The 17,789-nt window shown below is 35.3% G+C and overlaps 1 protein-coding gene across 2 annotated transcripts in view; it reads left to right on the top strand.

The window, feature by feature from the left end:
* RASA2 (RAS p21 protein activator 2) overlaps window positions 1-17,789 on the top strand; it is a 113,052-nt gene that overhangs the window by 81,513 nt on the left and 13,750 nt on the right. For both annotated transcript variants that reach the window (XM_084902718.1, XM_084902719.1), the window contains exons 10-19: window positions 509-665; window positions 1,759-1,907; window positions 2,731-2,845; window positions 3,273-3,347; window positions 4,041-4,164; window positions 7,395-7,501; window positions 10,443-10,526; window positions 10,962-11,039; window positions 13,779-13,852; window positions 14,311-14,417. In XM_084902718.1, the coding sequence (XP_084758844.1) occupies window positions 509-665; window positions 1,759-1,907; window positions 2,731-2,845; window positions 3,273-3,347; window positions 4,041-4,164; window positions 7,395-7,501; window positions 10,443-10,526; window positions 10,962-11,039; window positions 13,779-13,852; window positions 14,311-14,417 (1,070 nt within the window). The remainder of the gene's footprint in view (window positions 1-508; window positions 666-1,758; window positions 1,908-2,730; window positions 2,846-3,272; window positions 3,348-4,040; window positions 4,165-7,394; window positions 7,502-10,442; window positions 10,527-10,961; window positions 11,040-13,778; window positions 13,853-14,310; window positions 14,418-17,789) is intronic.

The following is a 17,789-nucleotide window of genomic DNA, read 5'->3' as shown; positions in this document are numbered from 1 at the left end:
GGGCAGGGTGAAGAGGGTCAATGGGAAAATAAATAAACTAACTAACAAAAGGACATCTGTAATACTTTCAACAATAAAGATAAAATTTTTTTAAAGAATTTACAACAAGATCACTTATGCCTTTTTGTGTAGTGTGTCTATTTCAACTAAATGCATATTTCTTAAGTTTAGTTGGTAAAATAAATAATTTTGATAATAATTGAAGTAAAAATTTTTTTCTAAACCCACAAGCTTATCAAACTCTTATTCAATCCTTTGAGATCTTAATTTTTGTATTAGCTATATTTTTTGTTTTTGTATAAAAATCTATTGATAGCTTTCTAGTTCAATATGTAACCAATATTAAGCCTCTGAAAATTAATAGTCTGCTTCTTATGAATTGTCCTCACCTTAAAATATTAAGATGACTTTTGGTTTAGTTTTTTATAGCTTAGCTGTTTATGTACCTCACCAACTTGGATGCTCAGCTCATTACCATCACATGGAATTGACTGCATTTTTACTTTAGGTACTTGCTACAGCCAAGAGACAATGGAAACAAGTCATCTAAAACTGATGACCTGGGGTCTCTTCGATTGAATATATGTTACACAGAAGATTATGTGCTTCCTTCAGAGTACTATGGTCCTTTGAAAACTTTGCTGCTAAAATCACCAGATGTTCAGGTACTTTAAAAAGTTGAAGTATATAATTTAATATTAAAAAGCTAAAATAGTTATGTAAAAGGGGAGGAAAAGATTTCAGAGTGTCAAGTTTTATTAACACAATAAATAAATAAATATATATATATATATATATATACATACATATATATATATATATACACACACACACACACACACAGGGGTGGGGAAAAGTGGTTTACAGGTGTGAGTACAAGCAACAGAGTTTATTTTTATATTATTAACTTATTAATTATTGTAAACCCACTTTATTAATTACTCTCAACCTACTTTTGCCCATCCCTGTATATACATACGTATATTTAGTTCATCTGAACAACAGTACTGTGATTCCTATATGTGTTCTAAATTTCTCTTATAGTTAACTAGAGGCCCGGTAACGAAGTTGCTGCACAGGGGAGAGGGGGCTCTTCAGCCTGATCTGCTCCCTCTGGCAATCTGGGACCCCTTGCTCCTAACCACCTGCCTTCTTGCTCTTAACCGCCCATCTGCTTACTGCTAACCATCTGCTTACTGCTATGTGTGCACCTGCACATGGTATTTTGTGGAAGATCCACACGTGAGGCCAAAGAATTGCATGTGCTCGCGATTTGCCAACCACTGCCCTAACCACTGCCCTGCCAACCTGATCGATGCCTAACTGCTCCCCTGCCAGCCTGGTGGCTCCTAACTGCCCTTCCCTGCTGGCCCGGTCTCCCCTAACTGCTCTCTCCTGCAGGCCTGGTTGCCCCCAACTGCCCTCACCTGCAGGCCTGGTCTCCCCCCAAATGTCCTCCCCTGAAAGTCTGGTTCCCCCAACTGCCTTCCTCTGCCGGCCTGATCACCCCCAACTGCCCTCCCCTGCAGGCCTGGGTCCCCCCTGAAAGGTCCTTCCCTGCAGGCCACATTGTGGCGGCCATCTTGTGTCCACTTGGGGGAGTCATCTTTGGCCATTTTGTTGGAGTGATGGTCAATTTGCATATTGCCTCTTTATTAGATAGGATGAACATATTAGAATCACTTTTATAGACTAGTGATTGAAGATTTAGTTACATTTTCTTGATTTTGTGCTGTTTTCTACCTTTCTATATTCCAGCCAATATCTGCCTCAGCTGCTTACATTTTGGGTGAAATATGTCGAGATAAAAATGATGCTGTTTTGCCCCTTGTACGACTGTTGCTGCACCATGATAAACTTGTTCCTTTTGCCACTGCAGTGGCTGAATTAGACTTGAAGGATACACAGTAAGAGTTATATTAAGTATTAATTGTGTGTTATTAAATTTAAACTTTAATTTTTCAAACTGTTTCTGTAATCTTACTTTTTTTGTGTTGACCAGCTTTACTGTATCATAGTATAAAGAACTGCTTGGCATGTAATAAAAGGGAATTCTTTAAGTTAGCAAACAGTATCCACCAACAGTAAAATTAACAATTAATAACAGGTGTGTGTGTGTGCGTGTGTATGTGTGTTTAAACTCAGTGTCAAAATTTCCTATTTCTAGTCTTTGCTTCTTATTATAATGATTCACATGCTGCAAAATACCAGGTCAGAAGTTTCTTTTTCCTTGTCCATTATGTATTATCCTTATGTGCACAGGTGTGACATATAAAAAAAACACAATCTGGTGGCTTCCTGTTCCTGTCCCAGTCTTACGGTGTTGTTATACACACAAATATGTTTGCTTTTTTTTTTTTAATTCTCATTTGAGGATATCCTTAGAAAGGGAGGGGGGAGAGAGAGAGAATGAACTATCAATGTGAGAGAAATATTGATCTGTTACCCTCCGTATCTCACCCTGACTAGGGATCAAACCAGCAACCTTTCAGTGCACAGAACAACACTTAACCAACTGAGCTACTCCATCTGATGCTTTTTTTTTTTAAATTGTTTTCTTATATCTTCATTAAATAGTTTTTATAAGTTTAAAAATCCTAAGGGCAGCAAGCTTTTAAATGGATGGTAAAAATTACTAAGATTGTATGTATGACCAAGTCAGATATCTCATATTATTGACAGCCACTGTTTAATACACTTATTCTCACCTTATTTCTACTTGTATTTCAGAGATGCCAACACAATTTTCAGAGGAAATTCCTTGGCTACCCGATGTCTAGATGAGATGATGAAAATAGTGGGAGGGCACTACCTGAAAGTAACATTAAAACCTATTCTGGATGAGGTACGGAATGAATAAACATACTCGGATAACAAGAGTTTGCATGGCCTTATAGCACGTTTCGTTTAGTGACCTATAGATGGGGATGATATGCCCATTCATGTATTACTGAAAGAATAAGGCTGAGCACTTTAGAAGTAATATCAGTTATCTACTGTTTCATCAGTGGAATTTTACCAAAGGACACATTATAGTATAATCTACATAATTAGTTTTTTTTTGTTATTGGATTTCTGTTTAGCTAGAGTTTCAAATATATGAAAATTTTTTTCTATATAATTCTTCAGGAATATTGTATATATTATCTCTGGATGGGGGTTTTAAACTTTGTTTATAGTTTTAATTTTTATAATTTGTATTATTAGAAAAATATTTTCATTTTGCCAAATATTTTAAAAAGCATTAAATGAAAAATTAATTTATTCTTCAGATATGCGAATCCTCAAAATCTTGTGAAATTGACCCTATTAGATTGAAAGAGGGAGATAATGTAGAAAATAATAAGGTAAGCCCTTGTTTTCTTCATAATTCCGTTAAAATTGGCCTTAAAAGTATACCTATCTCCCACTTACGTTATAGTAATATTATGTAGAGGGAATAGTGCCTTTTATTCTTTACATAATGCCTAAGCCATTTGCAGCATTTCCTATGTCTAGTTTTTAGAATGTTATCTCTTCATCAAGTTTCACTTTGCTTTTGTTCTTGATTATCTCTTTTTGGCTCTAGTAATAGTAGTGGAATAAGGCTACATCTAGTTGCAGCCTCATTCTGATTGGTCCTTTAGGTTCAAACTGATCAACTAAATAGCACATGACTTGGTCAGCCAACACTTAAAGTTGCCTCTGGGAAGAGTCACAAGTTTTCATTGCAGCAGATAACAGTGCCACAGTGTCTGTGTGCCTGCATATCTGAGTTGTTTTCCTAATTTCCCCTGGGGTCGTTATACTTTCTGTTGCTTCTTGTGCGGTTTAATCCATACATCACTTACGTCTACCTAGTCCAAATCTAATATATTAAATGGATTCAAGCTGTAAATTGTCCTTTAACTGAATGAGTTTAGAGAAGGGAAGCAGAGCTCTAGAATACTAGCTAGTGACTGCCTAATTGAGCTTGTTTTCATTGCATTTTTTTCCCCATGAAGTCTGTTGAAGATGTGTAAAAGCCAAAATCTTAATGTTTACCTTTTTAAATCCTACAGGAAAATCTGCGCTACTATGTAGACAAGTTATTCAGTACAATTATACAATCAAGTATGAGCTGCCCCACTGTAATGTGTGATATCTTTTACTCTCTACGGCAAATGGCTGCTCAAAGATTTCCTAGTAAGTGCCTTGTATTACTAAAACAAGCCCTTTCTTTTTCAGTATTTAATTTTTTGTAGATTTACTGTGTTTGGTTTATGTGAAATGGTTTATGGTTTATAGGTACAGTCTTATTTTATATTTATTTTTAAATATATTTTTTTGATTTTTCCACAGAGAGGAAGAGAGAGGGATAGAGAGCTAGAAACATCGATGAGAGAGAAACATCGACCAGCTGCCTCCTGCACATCCCCTGCCGGGGATGTGCCCGCAACCAATGTACATGCCCTTGACCGGAATCGAACCTGGGACCTTTCAGTCCACAGAGCGACGCTCTATCCACTAAGCCAAACCGGTCTCAGCGGTACAGTCTTATTTAGTTTTTCAAAATAGTTCTTGTTTTTTATGAAACACCTGATTTAATTTTCTTATAATCTCACAACATATATTGTTTTATTTTAATATAATGACAACTTTATACAAATTGAAATCAGCATTCTTTTTAAGAAAGGCAAAATTTAGAACTATAACATTTTATAAATTAACCTTTATACCAGGTGCTTATGAGATTGTTAAATATAATAAATAAAACACCATTGTTATTTGTACCAACTCCCTTTTCTACTTGCATACATTCAGATAGTGAAAATTTTTAGTACAATATAACTAACTAGATCTGACAGTTTGAGAATTATAGGTTTTGGGGATGATGGGTTTTTACAGAAATGGTTTTAGACATTAAAAACATCTCTGTTGCCGAAGCCAGTTTGGTTCAGTGGATAGAACGTCAGCCTGTGGACTCAAGGGTCCCAGGTTTGATTCTGGTCAAGGGCTTTTGTTCTTGATTATCTTTTTTGGCTCTAGTAATAGTAGTGGAATAAGGCTACATCTAGTTGCAGCCTCGGTTGCATGTACCTTGGTTGCGGGCACATCCCCAGTAGGGGGTGTGCAAGAGGCAGCTGATCAGTGTTCCTCTCTCATCGATGTTTCTAACTCTCTATCCTTCTCTCTTCCTCTCTGTAAAAAATCAATAAAATACATTTAATTTTTTAAAAAAATCTCTGTTGTAATATACATAGAATTTTGAGGTACATATGTCAGTAACTGGTGTGTTTTAATTTTACACAGCAGCAGTGTCAAGGCTTTGCTTAGTGGGAACATTTTATAAAATTAAGAGTTGCTATCTCTTTCAATACTTGGAAGTATTCTAATTATATGCATATCTGATAAGTAAGTAAACTTGCTGTAGCTGTCTTTCCCAATCTACCTGGAATAGGGCAAAGAGGGAGGAGATAAGGCAACTACTTAAATTATCAGTCTTACCCAGCTGTGTGAAACCTTAAGTTTATTTCTATAACCATCTGAAGAGATGTTGTTATTTTTATTGATTTTAGAAAGAGAGAAAGGGAGAGGGAGAGGGAGAGAGACATCAGTTTGAGAGTGAAACATTAATCAGTTGTGTGTGCCCTGACTGGGGATTGAACCTGAAACCTTTCGGTGTACCAGACGACGCACCAACCAACTGAGCCATACCAGCTAAGGCATATCACATTCTTTTAAGTGTATGAATGTGTACAATGTATGTGCAGTTACCTGATCTTCCACTAAAGTTACCCAGTGCTAAAGTGGTGGGGCTGAATTGTCCAACTAGCATGTAGATAAATTAAGACCTAGATGACTTGACTAATTATAGTGAAGATGTAAACACTTAAACCTCTCCTTAGTACTTTGAAACAAAAATAAGAGGAGCAGAAACATTAACATATGGAAAGATGAAATACTGACTGAAATTACATTTTGGTATTTGGTATTTGGAGTTATTATCATGGTAACCACATTGAATGCTTCATGACTGAACAGACACATGCTAGCCTGTATTATCTCCTACTATCATCTACATAGTACCACATGAGGCAGGTATTGTCCTCTTAGGTAGATATAGAGAAGTTTAAGTAAATTACACAAGATCCATGACATAGCCAGTGGGCAAGCAGGTTCTCAAACCTGGGTCTAGTCTATTCCAAAGTGTGCAGTAGTCACAGTACTCTACCCAGTGCTCTTGGCCTAAAATATGCTTTATCTGTTTAATTCTTTTTAAAAAAATATATTTTATTGATTTTTTACAGAAAGGAAGAGAGAGGGATAGAGAGTTAGAAACATCGATAAGAGAGAATCATCGATCAGCTGCCTCTTGCACACCCCCTACTGGGAATGTGCCCGCAACCAAAGTACATGCCCTTGACCGGAATCAAACCTGTGACCTTTCAATCCACAGGCCGACGCTCTATCCACTGAGCCAAACCGGTTTCGGCTATCCGTTTAATTCTTATTTATGTAAATAATCTAAAACATATTTTTTTTATTTTTCATAAGTGCAAAAGTATCTCCTTGACTGACTTGTTGTTGACTTAAATATTAATGTTTTCATATCTTTAGTTGATTACAGTAATGATATTTTTATTACCAAGTATTTTTATAGTTTTTCGTTTGTCCTTATCACTCTGGGAAGAAGATTGGTTGGGAAGGAGGGAAGCAATGAGTGGGGAGCAGGTAGTATTGAAGAATTACAAATAAATGGCTTGTCCATGACTGCCTTTTGTGTGACTTAGAAGAATTAAAACTCAAACCAAATCCAGACATTCTTGCTCTCCCCACCTGCTTCTTTCCCATCTGATTGTTGGGTTAAGTATAGACTTCAGTCTTACACGAAAGCTGGAGGTTAATGATCAAACCCAAGTTGTCTCCGTTTCATTTGTGGTTTTGTATGGAATATAGATAGTTTTTTTTTTAAATTAAAGATTTTAGCCTAATTGTTTTAATGGCAGAGTCTTTGATATTATCTAGATTTTTTAGGGGAAAATTAAAACAATAACTAAAACTGAGAATCTCCTATCAGGGATTCAGTATTGCCACTAGGTAGTGCTAGATACTACTTTTATTTTTGTTGTAATTTCAGGAGACTCTTCTTGCAGATTGAGGAAAGAAGTGTTTCCAAATTAAAATATTTCTCAAAATCTAGCGGCTTTGCCTTTCATTATATTAGTGCTTATAGATTTCTTTTTTTAGTCATAGGATTTTTTTTTTAATTTAGTCATAATCATCACTATCATTTCATCAATTCAGTCCTGACTAGGCAAATTATATTGATTTTCTATTTAGTTTACATGTTTTCTCAATATTTTTTACTTTGTCATCTTTGTTTTTTAATTCGGTGTTTTTGTGCATGACATTTCACCATTTTTTCCCTGCAGATGACCCTCATGTTCAGTATTCTGCAGTGAGCAGCTTTGTATTTCTTCGTTTCTTTGCTGTAGCCGTAGTATCACCTCATACTTTTCATTTGCGACCTCACCATCCAGTAAGTGTTGCTCTTCTCAAAGCTTTATTCCATTTTTATTTATTTTTATTAAAATGAAGAAAAGGTAAAATAGGCCACTTTCACTTAGCTATGTTTTCTTATACTTAAATTCACTGGGCATTTTTCTTGACCATTTTAGTCTTTTAGAGAAGGCTGAAAATTCTATTTTTGTTATTGCTATTAAAACATATTACACAGAGTAATAAAATATTGATAATTACAGAAGCTTGGTGATGGATAAAAAGAAGATTCATTACATTTTCCATCTGCTGTTGTGTATTTTTGTAAATTTCCATAATACAAGGATAGTTTTTTAAATTAGTTAAATGTTTAGTTTAACTGCAGATATTTTTAAATCTTACAGAAGTTTTTTTTGTTTTTTTTTTCCCCCTCAAGTTCACTTACTCTTTCTTATGTCATTGGCATTCTTTTTTTAATCCATCCAGTGATTGTGTAAATTTCAGATATTTTATTTTGTAGGTACAGTCTTTCCATTTACTTTTTTTAAAATATTTTTTTAATTGATTTTGTACAGAGAAGAAGAGAGAGAGATAAGAGAGTTAGAAACATCGATGAGAGAAAGACATCGATCAGCTGCCTCCTGCACACCCCCCACTGGGGATATGCCCGCAACCAAGGTACATGCCCTTGACCGGAATTGAACCTGGGACCTTTCAGTCCCCAAGCCGACGCTCTATCCATTGAGCCAAACCAGTTTCAGCTAAATCTTACAGAAGTTTATAGAGCATCATTTCTAAAATGTTTAGAAACTTTTATTGGAACATAATTTTTTTTTATATCTCCATATTTTTGCTTTTTATTCACCTGAGATGCTATTGTAATTATGAATTTAAAACTCTTTTAAAGCATATAATCTTTTTGTTGTGAAGTTCTATTTAATTACTTAAATAGGAGTCTGCACCACATAGATGTACATCTCTGAATGCTTTAAAACTCCTTATTTTTCCTGTTTGTGTTTCATTCTCATACAGTGTATTTCTGCTAATTCTTTAACCTTTTATTTCCCAAATATTTTATAATCTTACCTGATTGCTTTTGTAGTTGATATGTATAACAAGTAATAATAGCCAAAATTTATTTCGTTCTTACTTTGTACTAGGCTTTGTCCTGGGTATTTTATATATTTTAACTTAGTCCTCCCAATAACCCTGTGAGGTAAATTCTATTATCATCCCCATTTGCGGATAAGCAAATCACAATTCAGTAACATCTCCAAGGTCAAACAACTAATAAATTATTATTTGATCTCACTCAGTTGGAATGGAATTAAATCAAATTCTGACTCAGTCAGTCTTCCCAGTGTGCGAGCTTACCCCTCTTAGGCAGTTAGATGTTGGAACAACTATACTGCATCAAACACTGCTCAGCACTGGCCATGAGGCCATGATGGGAAGGACCTCCCTACCCTTAAGAAACTCACTGACTGATACAGTGCATAGAGGACTGTGGTTTTGGCAGTTAAACTGGGCTCTGAGGGTTACTCCTCTGGACATTGGCTGCTCATTTAACTTTGAGAACTGAATGGACAATGCTGTCTTGGCAGCAACATTCCTTTCTTGTCAAAGAACAGACGGTCTGTGAGTAGCTGCAGCAGTGAGAGGGCCAGTGTCCGTTCGTCCACATGCTGTTCTGTCTGTGACTCTGTCGCTGAAGCTGTACTGAACTCGTGAAGCAAAAGCTTCGCAGCAGTGCTCTGGACATAAATGGAACTCCTACCCCTGAGCTTGTGACCCTGCCTTATATTCAGACTCTAGTTTGCATATTCCTGTAACAGATGTTGCAATAAAGTCCTTCCGAGCATAAACTCTTGTTATTTTAGATCACTTTTCATATGCCAGGATGTTTGCTTCATGCTGGCAAATATTGTTTACTTTTAAGTATAACCTTTTCCCTTCTTTTTGAGAAGCTTTCATTCTAATTGGGTAAATGGGGCAAATACATAAAGTACGTAATCTAAAGCTACATATATAAATCTAAAACTAATACCTGATTAGCACCAGGTAAGAAGTATAGACAATTCATACTATACAAATTGAGAGCAAGGGATGACCTCAGGAACCTGGGGTGATGACCTTGTCGAGACCAGTGCTGAAATTTATAGAGTAGTTGGGGAGGAAAACTAATGAAAGTTCATTGGATTTTGGGAAGCCAGTTTTAGTATAGTAAAAGAGAAGAAGAAAATCAGATTGCAGAAGATTAAAGAATAAATAGGTAAGTGTAGTTTTACTAAGAAATACATCAAAAGTGAGCTAGGACTGCTGCTAAACCACAGGCACTCAGGCATGTACACATATGTATAATGAATGAATAATTTCTAAAAAACACTTATTTTAAAACATGGGTTATATTAACATTGACCCAGTAGGCCACTCTTTCCACCTTGGATAATAGACCCTAATTGTTACCCTCTGATATGAAGTAGGTAACTTCTCATTGCCTAATTTGAATTTAGGTCTTTGCTTCCAGGTGGAAAGTCTTGATTGCTTATGCAACCATATAAATTATTGAATGTGCTTAGAAGTGGATTGGGAACTACATTTTAAGTTATAAAGTAGAAAAAAGTAGATGCTATTGACATTTCAAAAGTGAATACAATTCATTAGATAATTCAAGCTGTCATACTATACAAAACAACATATATGTAATATTGATTAAATTATAGCTTTCAAAAGTGACACATCATAAATATAATTACTTTTGGAGGAATTGTCAATTATATGTGGCTTCTTTAGTCTCTTTATTCCTTAGTCCAATGAATTGTGCCCATCCTTAGCAAGATTCTAATTGCATTGCATTGGATGAGCATTTTTGAGTCATTGTTTGTAGAGCAATGTAGCCCATTCACTCTATTCTACTTTTTATACAAATTCTGTTTTTTTAAAACTTAACGGGAGTTTTATGCCTTTTTTACATTCTCTAGGATGCACCGACAATTAGAACATTAACTCTCATCTCAAAAACCATTCAGACTTTGGGAAGCTGGGGGAGTTTGTCCAAAAGCAAGGTAAGTCTTTCCATCTCTTGCTTTGTATTCATACTTCTAAATGTAGTTCTACCCTGTGATTCCTCCTCTCTTAACTCATTCCCTTCTAAATTAAAAGCAGAGCAAAACCAAAAATGCATAGTATGAACAGATGCAGTAGCTTTTAGATAGATTTCTGTGTCTTAGTCACCTGTTAAAGACAGATTAATTTTAACTAATATCTCTACGAAGGGGAGCGGGTCTGGTAAATAGATGCTAGTGCCTCCTTTTATTCGTCTGCACCATAATCATCTAACAGCTATTGAGGCCATCTTCAGCTCCAAGCCCTATAACTCTCTTAAGATATATGATTGACTCCTTTTAGGGCTTAATCCTCAGCTTTATTAAAAATATAGTCCACTATATTCTTAGTTCTCTACTTAATATATATAAATCTTGTGTGTATTTTTTATTTAGTCAAGTTTCAAGGAGACATTCATGTGTGAATTTTTCAAAATGTTTCAAGAGGAAGGATACATTCTAGCAGTTAAAAAGGTATGATTGTTTTACCCTGGAAATATCATTTCTTATCATAGAGCATTGGGAAATAACACTTCATAATATTCCCAAGAGTTAATCTTTAGTTTAAAAAAATAATGTAAAACTATCCATCAACTATAACAAGGCTGTCTTTTTTCCCACTTTCTCCTCCCATTCAAAATTATGGGTTTTTTAGCTTTGAAAACACCTAAATGAGTTTTGGCAATAGCTACTATTGTCAATGTCTTAATAACACAAATTATAAGTGTCCAGACTTAGGGCTTTTCAACAGTGGCACTATTGGCAATTTAGTACCAGTAATTTTAGATTGTGAAGGGCTATCTTATACATTTTAAGATGTTTAGCAGCATCCCTGGCCTCCACAATTAGACACCAGTAACATGCCTCTCATTTGACAACCAAAAACTTCTTTAAACAACCTAATGACCCCTTAAGGACAAAAATTGCCTCTGATTGAGAACCTCTGGTATAGGGATAAAGACTTAGTATGTGTCTGATATATAGTAGTAAAAAACATTTGAATTATTGGACATTTTATAAACAGTATAGGCTTATGATAGCAATATACAAAAATTCTTATCTTAGAAACTGAAAAATTTTTTTTTTAAATATATTTTTTATTGATTTTTTTACAGAGAGGAAGGGAGAGTGATAGAGAGTTAAAAACATCGATGAGAGAAAATCATCGATCAGCTGCCTCCTGCACACCCCCTATTGAGGATGTGCCAGCAACCGAGGTACATGCCCTTGACCGGAATTGAACCTGGGACTCTTGAGTTCGTAGGCCAAACTGGTTAGGGCTGAAAATGTTTTGAAAGGATCTAAAATTTCTCAAGTCTTTAATTTTAAATCATTCTAAACAAAATTTAACATTATTATAATACCCTAAAAATTGGTTAAGAAAGTTGTTTCGAAGTATATATCTAAACTTGCCTCAGTTATAACCTAGTGAATTCAAATTAGCAATGGCAAATTTTAAAGATTTCATTCAATTTCTGCAGCATGATTCACAGCTGATTGCCAAAAGAATATTTTGTAGAATTTTTTTGTACTTTCTAAATTCATACGGGACTCAGTAAATGAAAATGATAATTTAAAAAAACTAAAGCCTGTTGGAACCTGGGAGCTCAGCCAAAATTATTTTAAGCAACCATTGAAGGCTTTTGAGGAGAAAGTATTTCAAAAGAATAGGCCGAGAAAAAGCTGCCCTTTTATTTATGGGACATTGTGGGACAGTATAGGCAAACTTTGGTTGGCAAGATTATGATCTACTGTTTTGTTTGTTTTACAGTTGTTTTTCAATTTTTTATGACCTAGGCCATAGCAGCATCTGATTTTATTTTCCCTGGTATAATCAGAATGTTTTGAGTTTATAAGGTCGGTCAGTGGAGAAAGTATGTAAGGGTGCTAGGTGTCTAGTCTGTTCCTCACCTGCCCTGAGTCACCCACTCACATTCTCGTAGGCTATATGTCTCCTGCCACAGATTTGGTTCTAGGCTCCTAAGCTAGCATAGACCATTTTGCCCTGACATAGGAGTTTTCTTTATTATTCACTAGCTAAGTCTGGATATGTGCAGTGCTATAAGGGGAAAAAGCTTATAAACCCAAACTTCTCACTTGAACTATTTTCACTAGTGATATTGGCCACTCCTCCAGAAGAGAATAGGTTATAACGCTGAATCCTATGCTAGTCTCACAGAGTTTAGGAAGTGAACCTGGATAGGTCTGTAAACAAATGACCATATAATTTCATGTCCAAACCTGGACACTTTCAAGAGTAAAAGGAATCCTATTTGACTATGTTGGGACCACAGTTATAGACAAGGATAGCCCTGAGCACACTGGAATCTATAGTCCATCTTAATTATTGTGTTTCCTTTCACTTTGTCTAACTATTTACTCCATAGTTCCTTATATATATATAACAAATAAATGTAATTATAAATATTTTTCAAATAAGTCAGTGCCTTCAGTCAAAATTAAGAAATGAAACCTTTAGATAAGTCTGTTACACTCCATTAGCAGGTGGTTTAAATGAGAACTAAAGATGTGATAGGACACTTCTTTAGTTCCCTTAGATATGCCTCTGTATCACCCACACATGTGTAATGCAGGAGAAACTCTGCTCTCATTCTTTCACTTGCCAAGATTTCCTTCTAGCAAACTAGCAATAAACATCCCACTGAAGAATGTGGATTCTGGCGGGTAATTCGCAGCCAGTTTTAGGAGAAAAAACATTCTGGTTTTTATTTATTTAAATTTTTTTATTTTTAAATTCTCACGCAAAGGTATTTTTCCATTGATTTTTAGGGAGAGTAGAAGAGAGAGGGAAAGACAGAAACATAGATGTGAGAGAAACATACTGATTGGTTGCCTCCTGCACATGCCCTGACCAGGGCCCAGGCCGGGGAGGAGCCTGTAACTGAAGTACAGCCCTTGGCCAGAATTGGACCTGGGACTCTTCAGTCCACAGGCCAGCTCTCTATCCACTGAGCCAAACTAGCTAGGGCTTATTCTGGTTTTTAAATAACTTAAGATTAACCTTTTTAGAATATCTATCATTTATTAATTACTCTACAATTATTGTACATATGTGTTTTGCTTTATAAATTACAATTATGTTTATTTCTTAATATTGAAGAACTTTACAATATTATGAGTGACACTTGAAATAAGCTGAATTTATGATGAATCATATCACTAAGTGTAATATTTGCCTATTTGCCCATTTAGTTCTTGGATGAAATTTCATCTACTGAAACTAAAGAGTCCAGTGGTACGAGTGAGCCTGTGCACCTGAAAGAAGGGTAATTCAATGAAATTAGACATTAAAGTCACATTTTAGTGTAGACGTTAATTAAGTACAAAAGGCATGGGTCTGGGAGTGAGGAAATCGGGGGAAGGGAGCTGGGTTCTGTGCTACAACTGCCTAAGTAGCATCCATCAGGTAAGTCACCCCCTGTCCTGAAAACTTTGTCAGATGGGCATAACTCCTTGTCTGTACAGTCCTAGAATTGTTTTGCAAATATAATAAGATAGTGGGTATTAAGCAAATTAGAGTTACTATTTTGGAAAAGTAACAGTACTATTCAGTCTTAAAGTATTAATATCATTGAAAGTTAAGGGGGGAAATCACTCATTTGGCCCTTTTAGTTCTGGATGGCACAGTTATAAATACTGTATAAAATGAAAAGACAGGTTTTTTTTGTTTTGGATTAACTTTTTAATATTTGTAACTAAATGTTAACATCTGTTGTTTTGGCAGTGAGATGTATAAAAGAGCTCAGGGAAGAACTCGGATTGGAAAAAAGAATTTCAAGAAACGGTGGTTCTGCTTAACAAGCAGAGAGCTCACCTACCACAAACAGCCAGGTAGTTTTGTTTATGCTTTATTGTGGGGTCTTTTCCTGGTTCTTAGTAAAAGTTTCTTTTTGCTGCGTAATGTGACTCTAGTGAACCTTTTCACTAATACTACACACATACTAAGAATGCAGTAAATATTTGACGACACCATGTAAATTATATTTTTCTCTCACATGCTCCGTTTTTTAAAAAATCGCTGCTGAGAGCCCTTCGTCCTGGGAAACGGGGTGCAGCCGGAAAGGGGGCCGCCCCCACGCCCTTCACGCAACGCACTTTCCTGGGGAACCTGGCGCTAAACCATTCGTAGACGACCTGCTTCTGGGTCGAGGTTTCGTACGTAGCAGAGCAGCTCCCTCGCTGCAATCTATTGAAAGTCAGCCCTCGACACAAGGGTTTGTAAAAAAATAAATAAATATAAATAAATAAATAAATAAATAAATAAATAAATAAATAAATAATCCCTGCTGTTATAATTAATAAGAAATAACATTAAGACCTCTTAGAACTTGGAAGTTTCTTTTAACTCTCAGAACCAAATTGGTAAGAATCAGTATCTAATAAATGAGACTATTTTAGTGGTTTGCTCATTAATGTCAATCAAAAATTCTCACAGTTATACCAGATTCATTCTAGACTGATTTAAAGATCTTTTTTTTAAAAAATATGGTTCTATAGATTGAATTTCCCCTTTGTCTTTCTTGTGCAAATATACGTCTAATGCATCAGTTTTCAGTTTGATTTCTCCAAACTGGAGCTAGAACTTAAATGCTTGAAAAATAATCCATGTACAGAATACTTTTTTTTTTTTTTAATTTATTGTTGAAAGTATTACATATGTCCCCTCTTTTTTCCTCATTGACCTTCCCGCTCGCATCACATTCCCCTCTCAGGATTTCACCACACTACTGTCTGTGTACATAGGTTATGCATATATGCATGTAAGTTCTTTTAGATTTTCAGGATAGTCATCCTAATCTTTTACAGCTGTCTCAACCTTATATAAATCAACCTTATTTGTGTAGGTTTCCTTTTTTAAAGCTTTTCAAAGCACTTGCCTAATTTTCAAATAAATAGTAAATCTGTTACTAGGGGACAGACACTTTAAATATATTTTAGTAAATTATAATTATGACATGGAAAATGGCATAAATAGGTTTGGGAACAAACCAAACAGACTTGGTAAACAAAAAAGCTGAACTAATGGAACAGAAGGATACAGGATTAATAGATAATTGTCTAGCATTTAGCATCCCATGAACATCATTTAGTATGTTTTACAGAGGAAATGGGGAGTCTTAGTCAGTCTATCAAATCTGTTAGGTAAAATAAGAGAGCTTCTGCCTTAAGTTCTGAAATGATAAATACCAAACATAGGTTACTTTTAAGAGAATGTAGAGTGCCAAGTAGACTGTTTGAAGTATAGAGTGATAAGTAAAATGTTTTGTTTCATAATTTTTTTGAATGGCCTAGCCAGAAGACTATATATGTTCAAATATATTAGTAAGACATAAGAAACCAAGTGCATTGTATGTTTAGGCATCCAGATAATTTTTATGGCACATAAATATGACTGAAGATCAATAGGCTACATACTTGCCCTTCCAGACAGCATTTCCTTATGCTGAGCATACTTCAAGGGATTTAGAAGTTATAGTGTATGTTCTCACATACATAGTAGCATTCTTAAAATAGTTGTCACAATGTGCCAATTATGTTTCCAGGAACGGTACATTGAAATAAAATTTAAGGTGAGTCATTCTCCATGAGTAAATTAGCTTTTTGTTTTTTCTCTCTCTCTCTTTCATTCAAAGTATTTTCTAATCCAAGCCAGTATTATAAAGTCTTTTTTGGTTTTAGACTCTAAGAATCAGATGATAGCTTTGGACCCTTCCCTCCAGAAAAATGCACATACAAACTAGACACAAAACTTTTTACGTAATTTTAGGGAGTTCATAGACCCACAGTTCTATCCAGTAATCTTATGAGCATAAAATGATTAGGCTGCTCTAGGTATAAAATAGACACATTAGAAGTTACATTGTTTTTAGGCGTTAAGAAATTTAACATGTTGGAATGACAGTGGAGGAGTGAACTCTATTATATGAAGTTTACTAAAGACTACAATTTTAAGCATCCATGTTTGTTGCTTTAACTATTTTGATGGGTTTTTCCAAAATGTATTACATGCTTTCCTGCCTTCTAAAAAAAGAGTTCATTGAACGTAAGTTAACATTTTCTGGATGACTTGGGTCTGTCATTGATAATATTAATCTTATATAATGCTCTGATTTGGTGATGTTTTCAGGGCTGCTATGGGTGTGTGCAGCTGTTTATTCTCCAGCTAAATGCCTTGGACTGCTGTCGCTTTTTGTATTCCTGTGTTTGCTTTATATGTTTTTTCTCTATTCTCTTTATATTTAGGCTATCACTTAATTTCTTATGCTGTCCGTGAACCATAATGTAACATCTCACTTCCACCTCCATCACCCACCTCCATTTTTTAAGGCTAATATACTAGGAGTGAGGATTCAGGTTCTCTGTTTGTTAAAATTATGCATAAGATTAAAAGTCTTGGATGAAAGACTTCAGGAACTTCCTCTATAAATAAAATACATGGATTTTGGATTCTCTGTTTGGTTGTTAAGCAAATGTTTTGTTTACTTCCTGTTTCCTTGCTGCTTTCTGGATAGCCACGGCTGCTAGTTAAATCTCTTGCTGCACTAACGACCTGACTTTGGTGTCTGAAAGAGTGCCTCCCAAATTTCCTATAACGTAGCTCTGAATCATTGAGTCTCACTTTATCCTCTTACTGGAAACTAGTATTCTGAATTTTTCTGCTACTTAGAATCAAACAATATAGTCTTTTCCCAAATTATTGGGAACTGAACTAATAAAATTTTCTCATTTTTAAGGGTATTTCCCAAATAAGTTATTAAACATTTGGTGCCTGCTTAGAGAATTAATTACTAACAAGCAATAGTAAGCAACAAATCTTCAATACAACTAAATAATGTATGACAAATGAATATTATGGGTCACTCGATCAGTTATCAGTCATGCTTACATTGACAATTTTTTATGGGCCTGTGTGCTTGGATTATGGTTTTATATTGCTGTATTGTGATGCAGTCATCTACATGTGGAAGTTCTCCTCGTTGTATGTGGGACCTAGGAAGTAATTGGTGTTTCAGCCTCTTCCTGTCTCGCCCAGCCTCTCTTTTTGCATTCTCCCTATGTCACTTCACCAGACTACATTGCAATTCTTTAACTTGTATCTTTTACATTCGTGCTTTTGCATATGAGCTACCTAGAAATCCCCTTTTCTTCACCTGTGTAATTTGCTGTCCTTTAGCATCAAATCCAGTGTTCGCTCTTTACAGA

The sequence above is a fragment of the Pipistrellus hanaki genome, assembly GCF_964339955.1.
Source record: "Pipistrellus hanaki genome assembly, chromosome: 13".
NCBI classification, from domain to species: Eukaryota; Metazoa; Chordata; class Mammalia; order Chiroptera; family Vespertilionidae; genus Pipistrellus; species Pipistrellus hanaki.
Note: the sequence above shows the minus strand (reverse complement) of the source record. Positions and strands in the feature narration are given on the sequence as shown.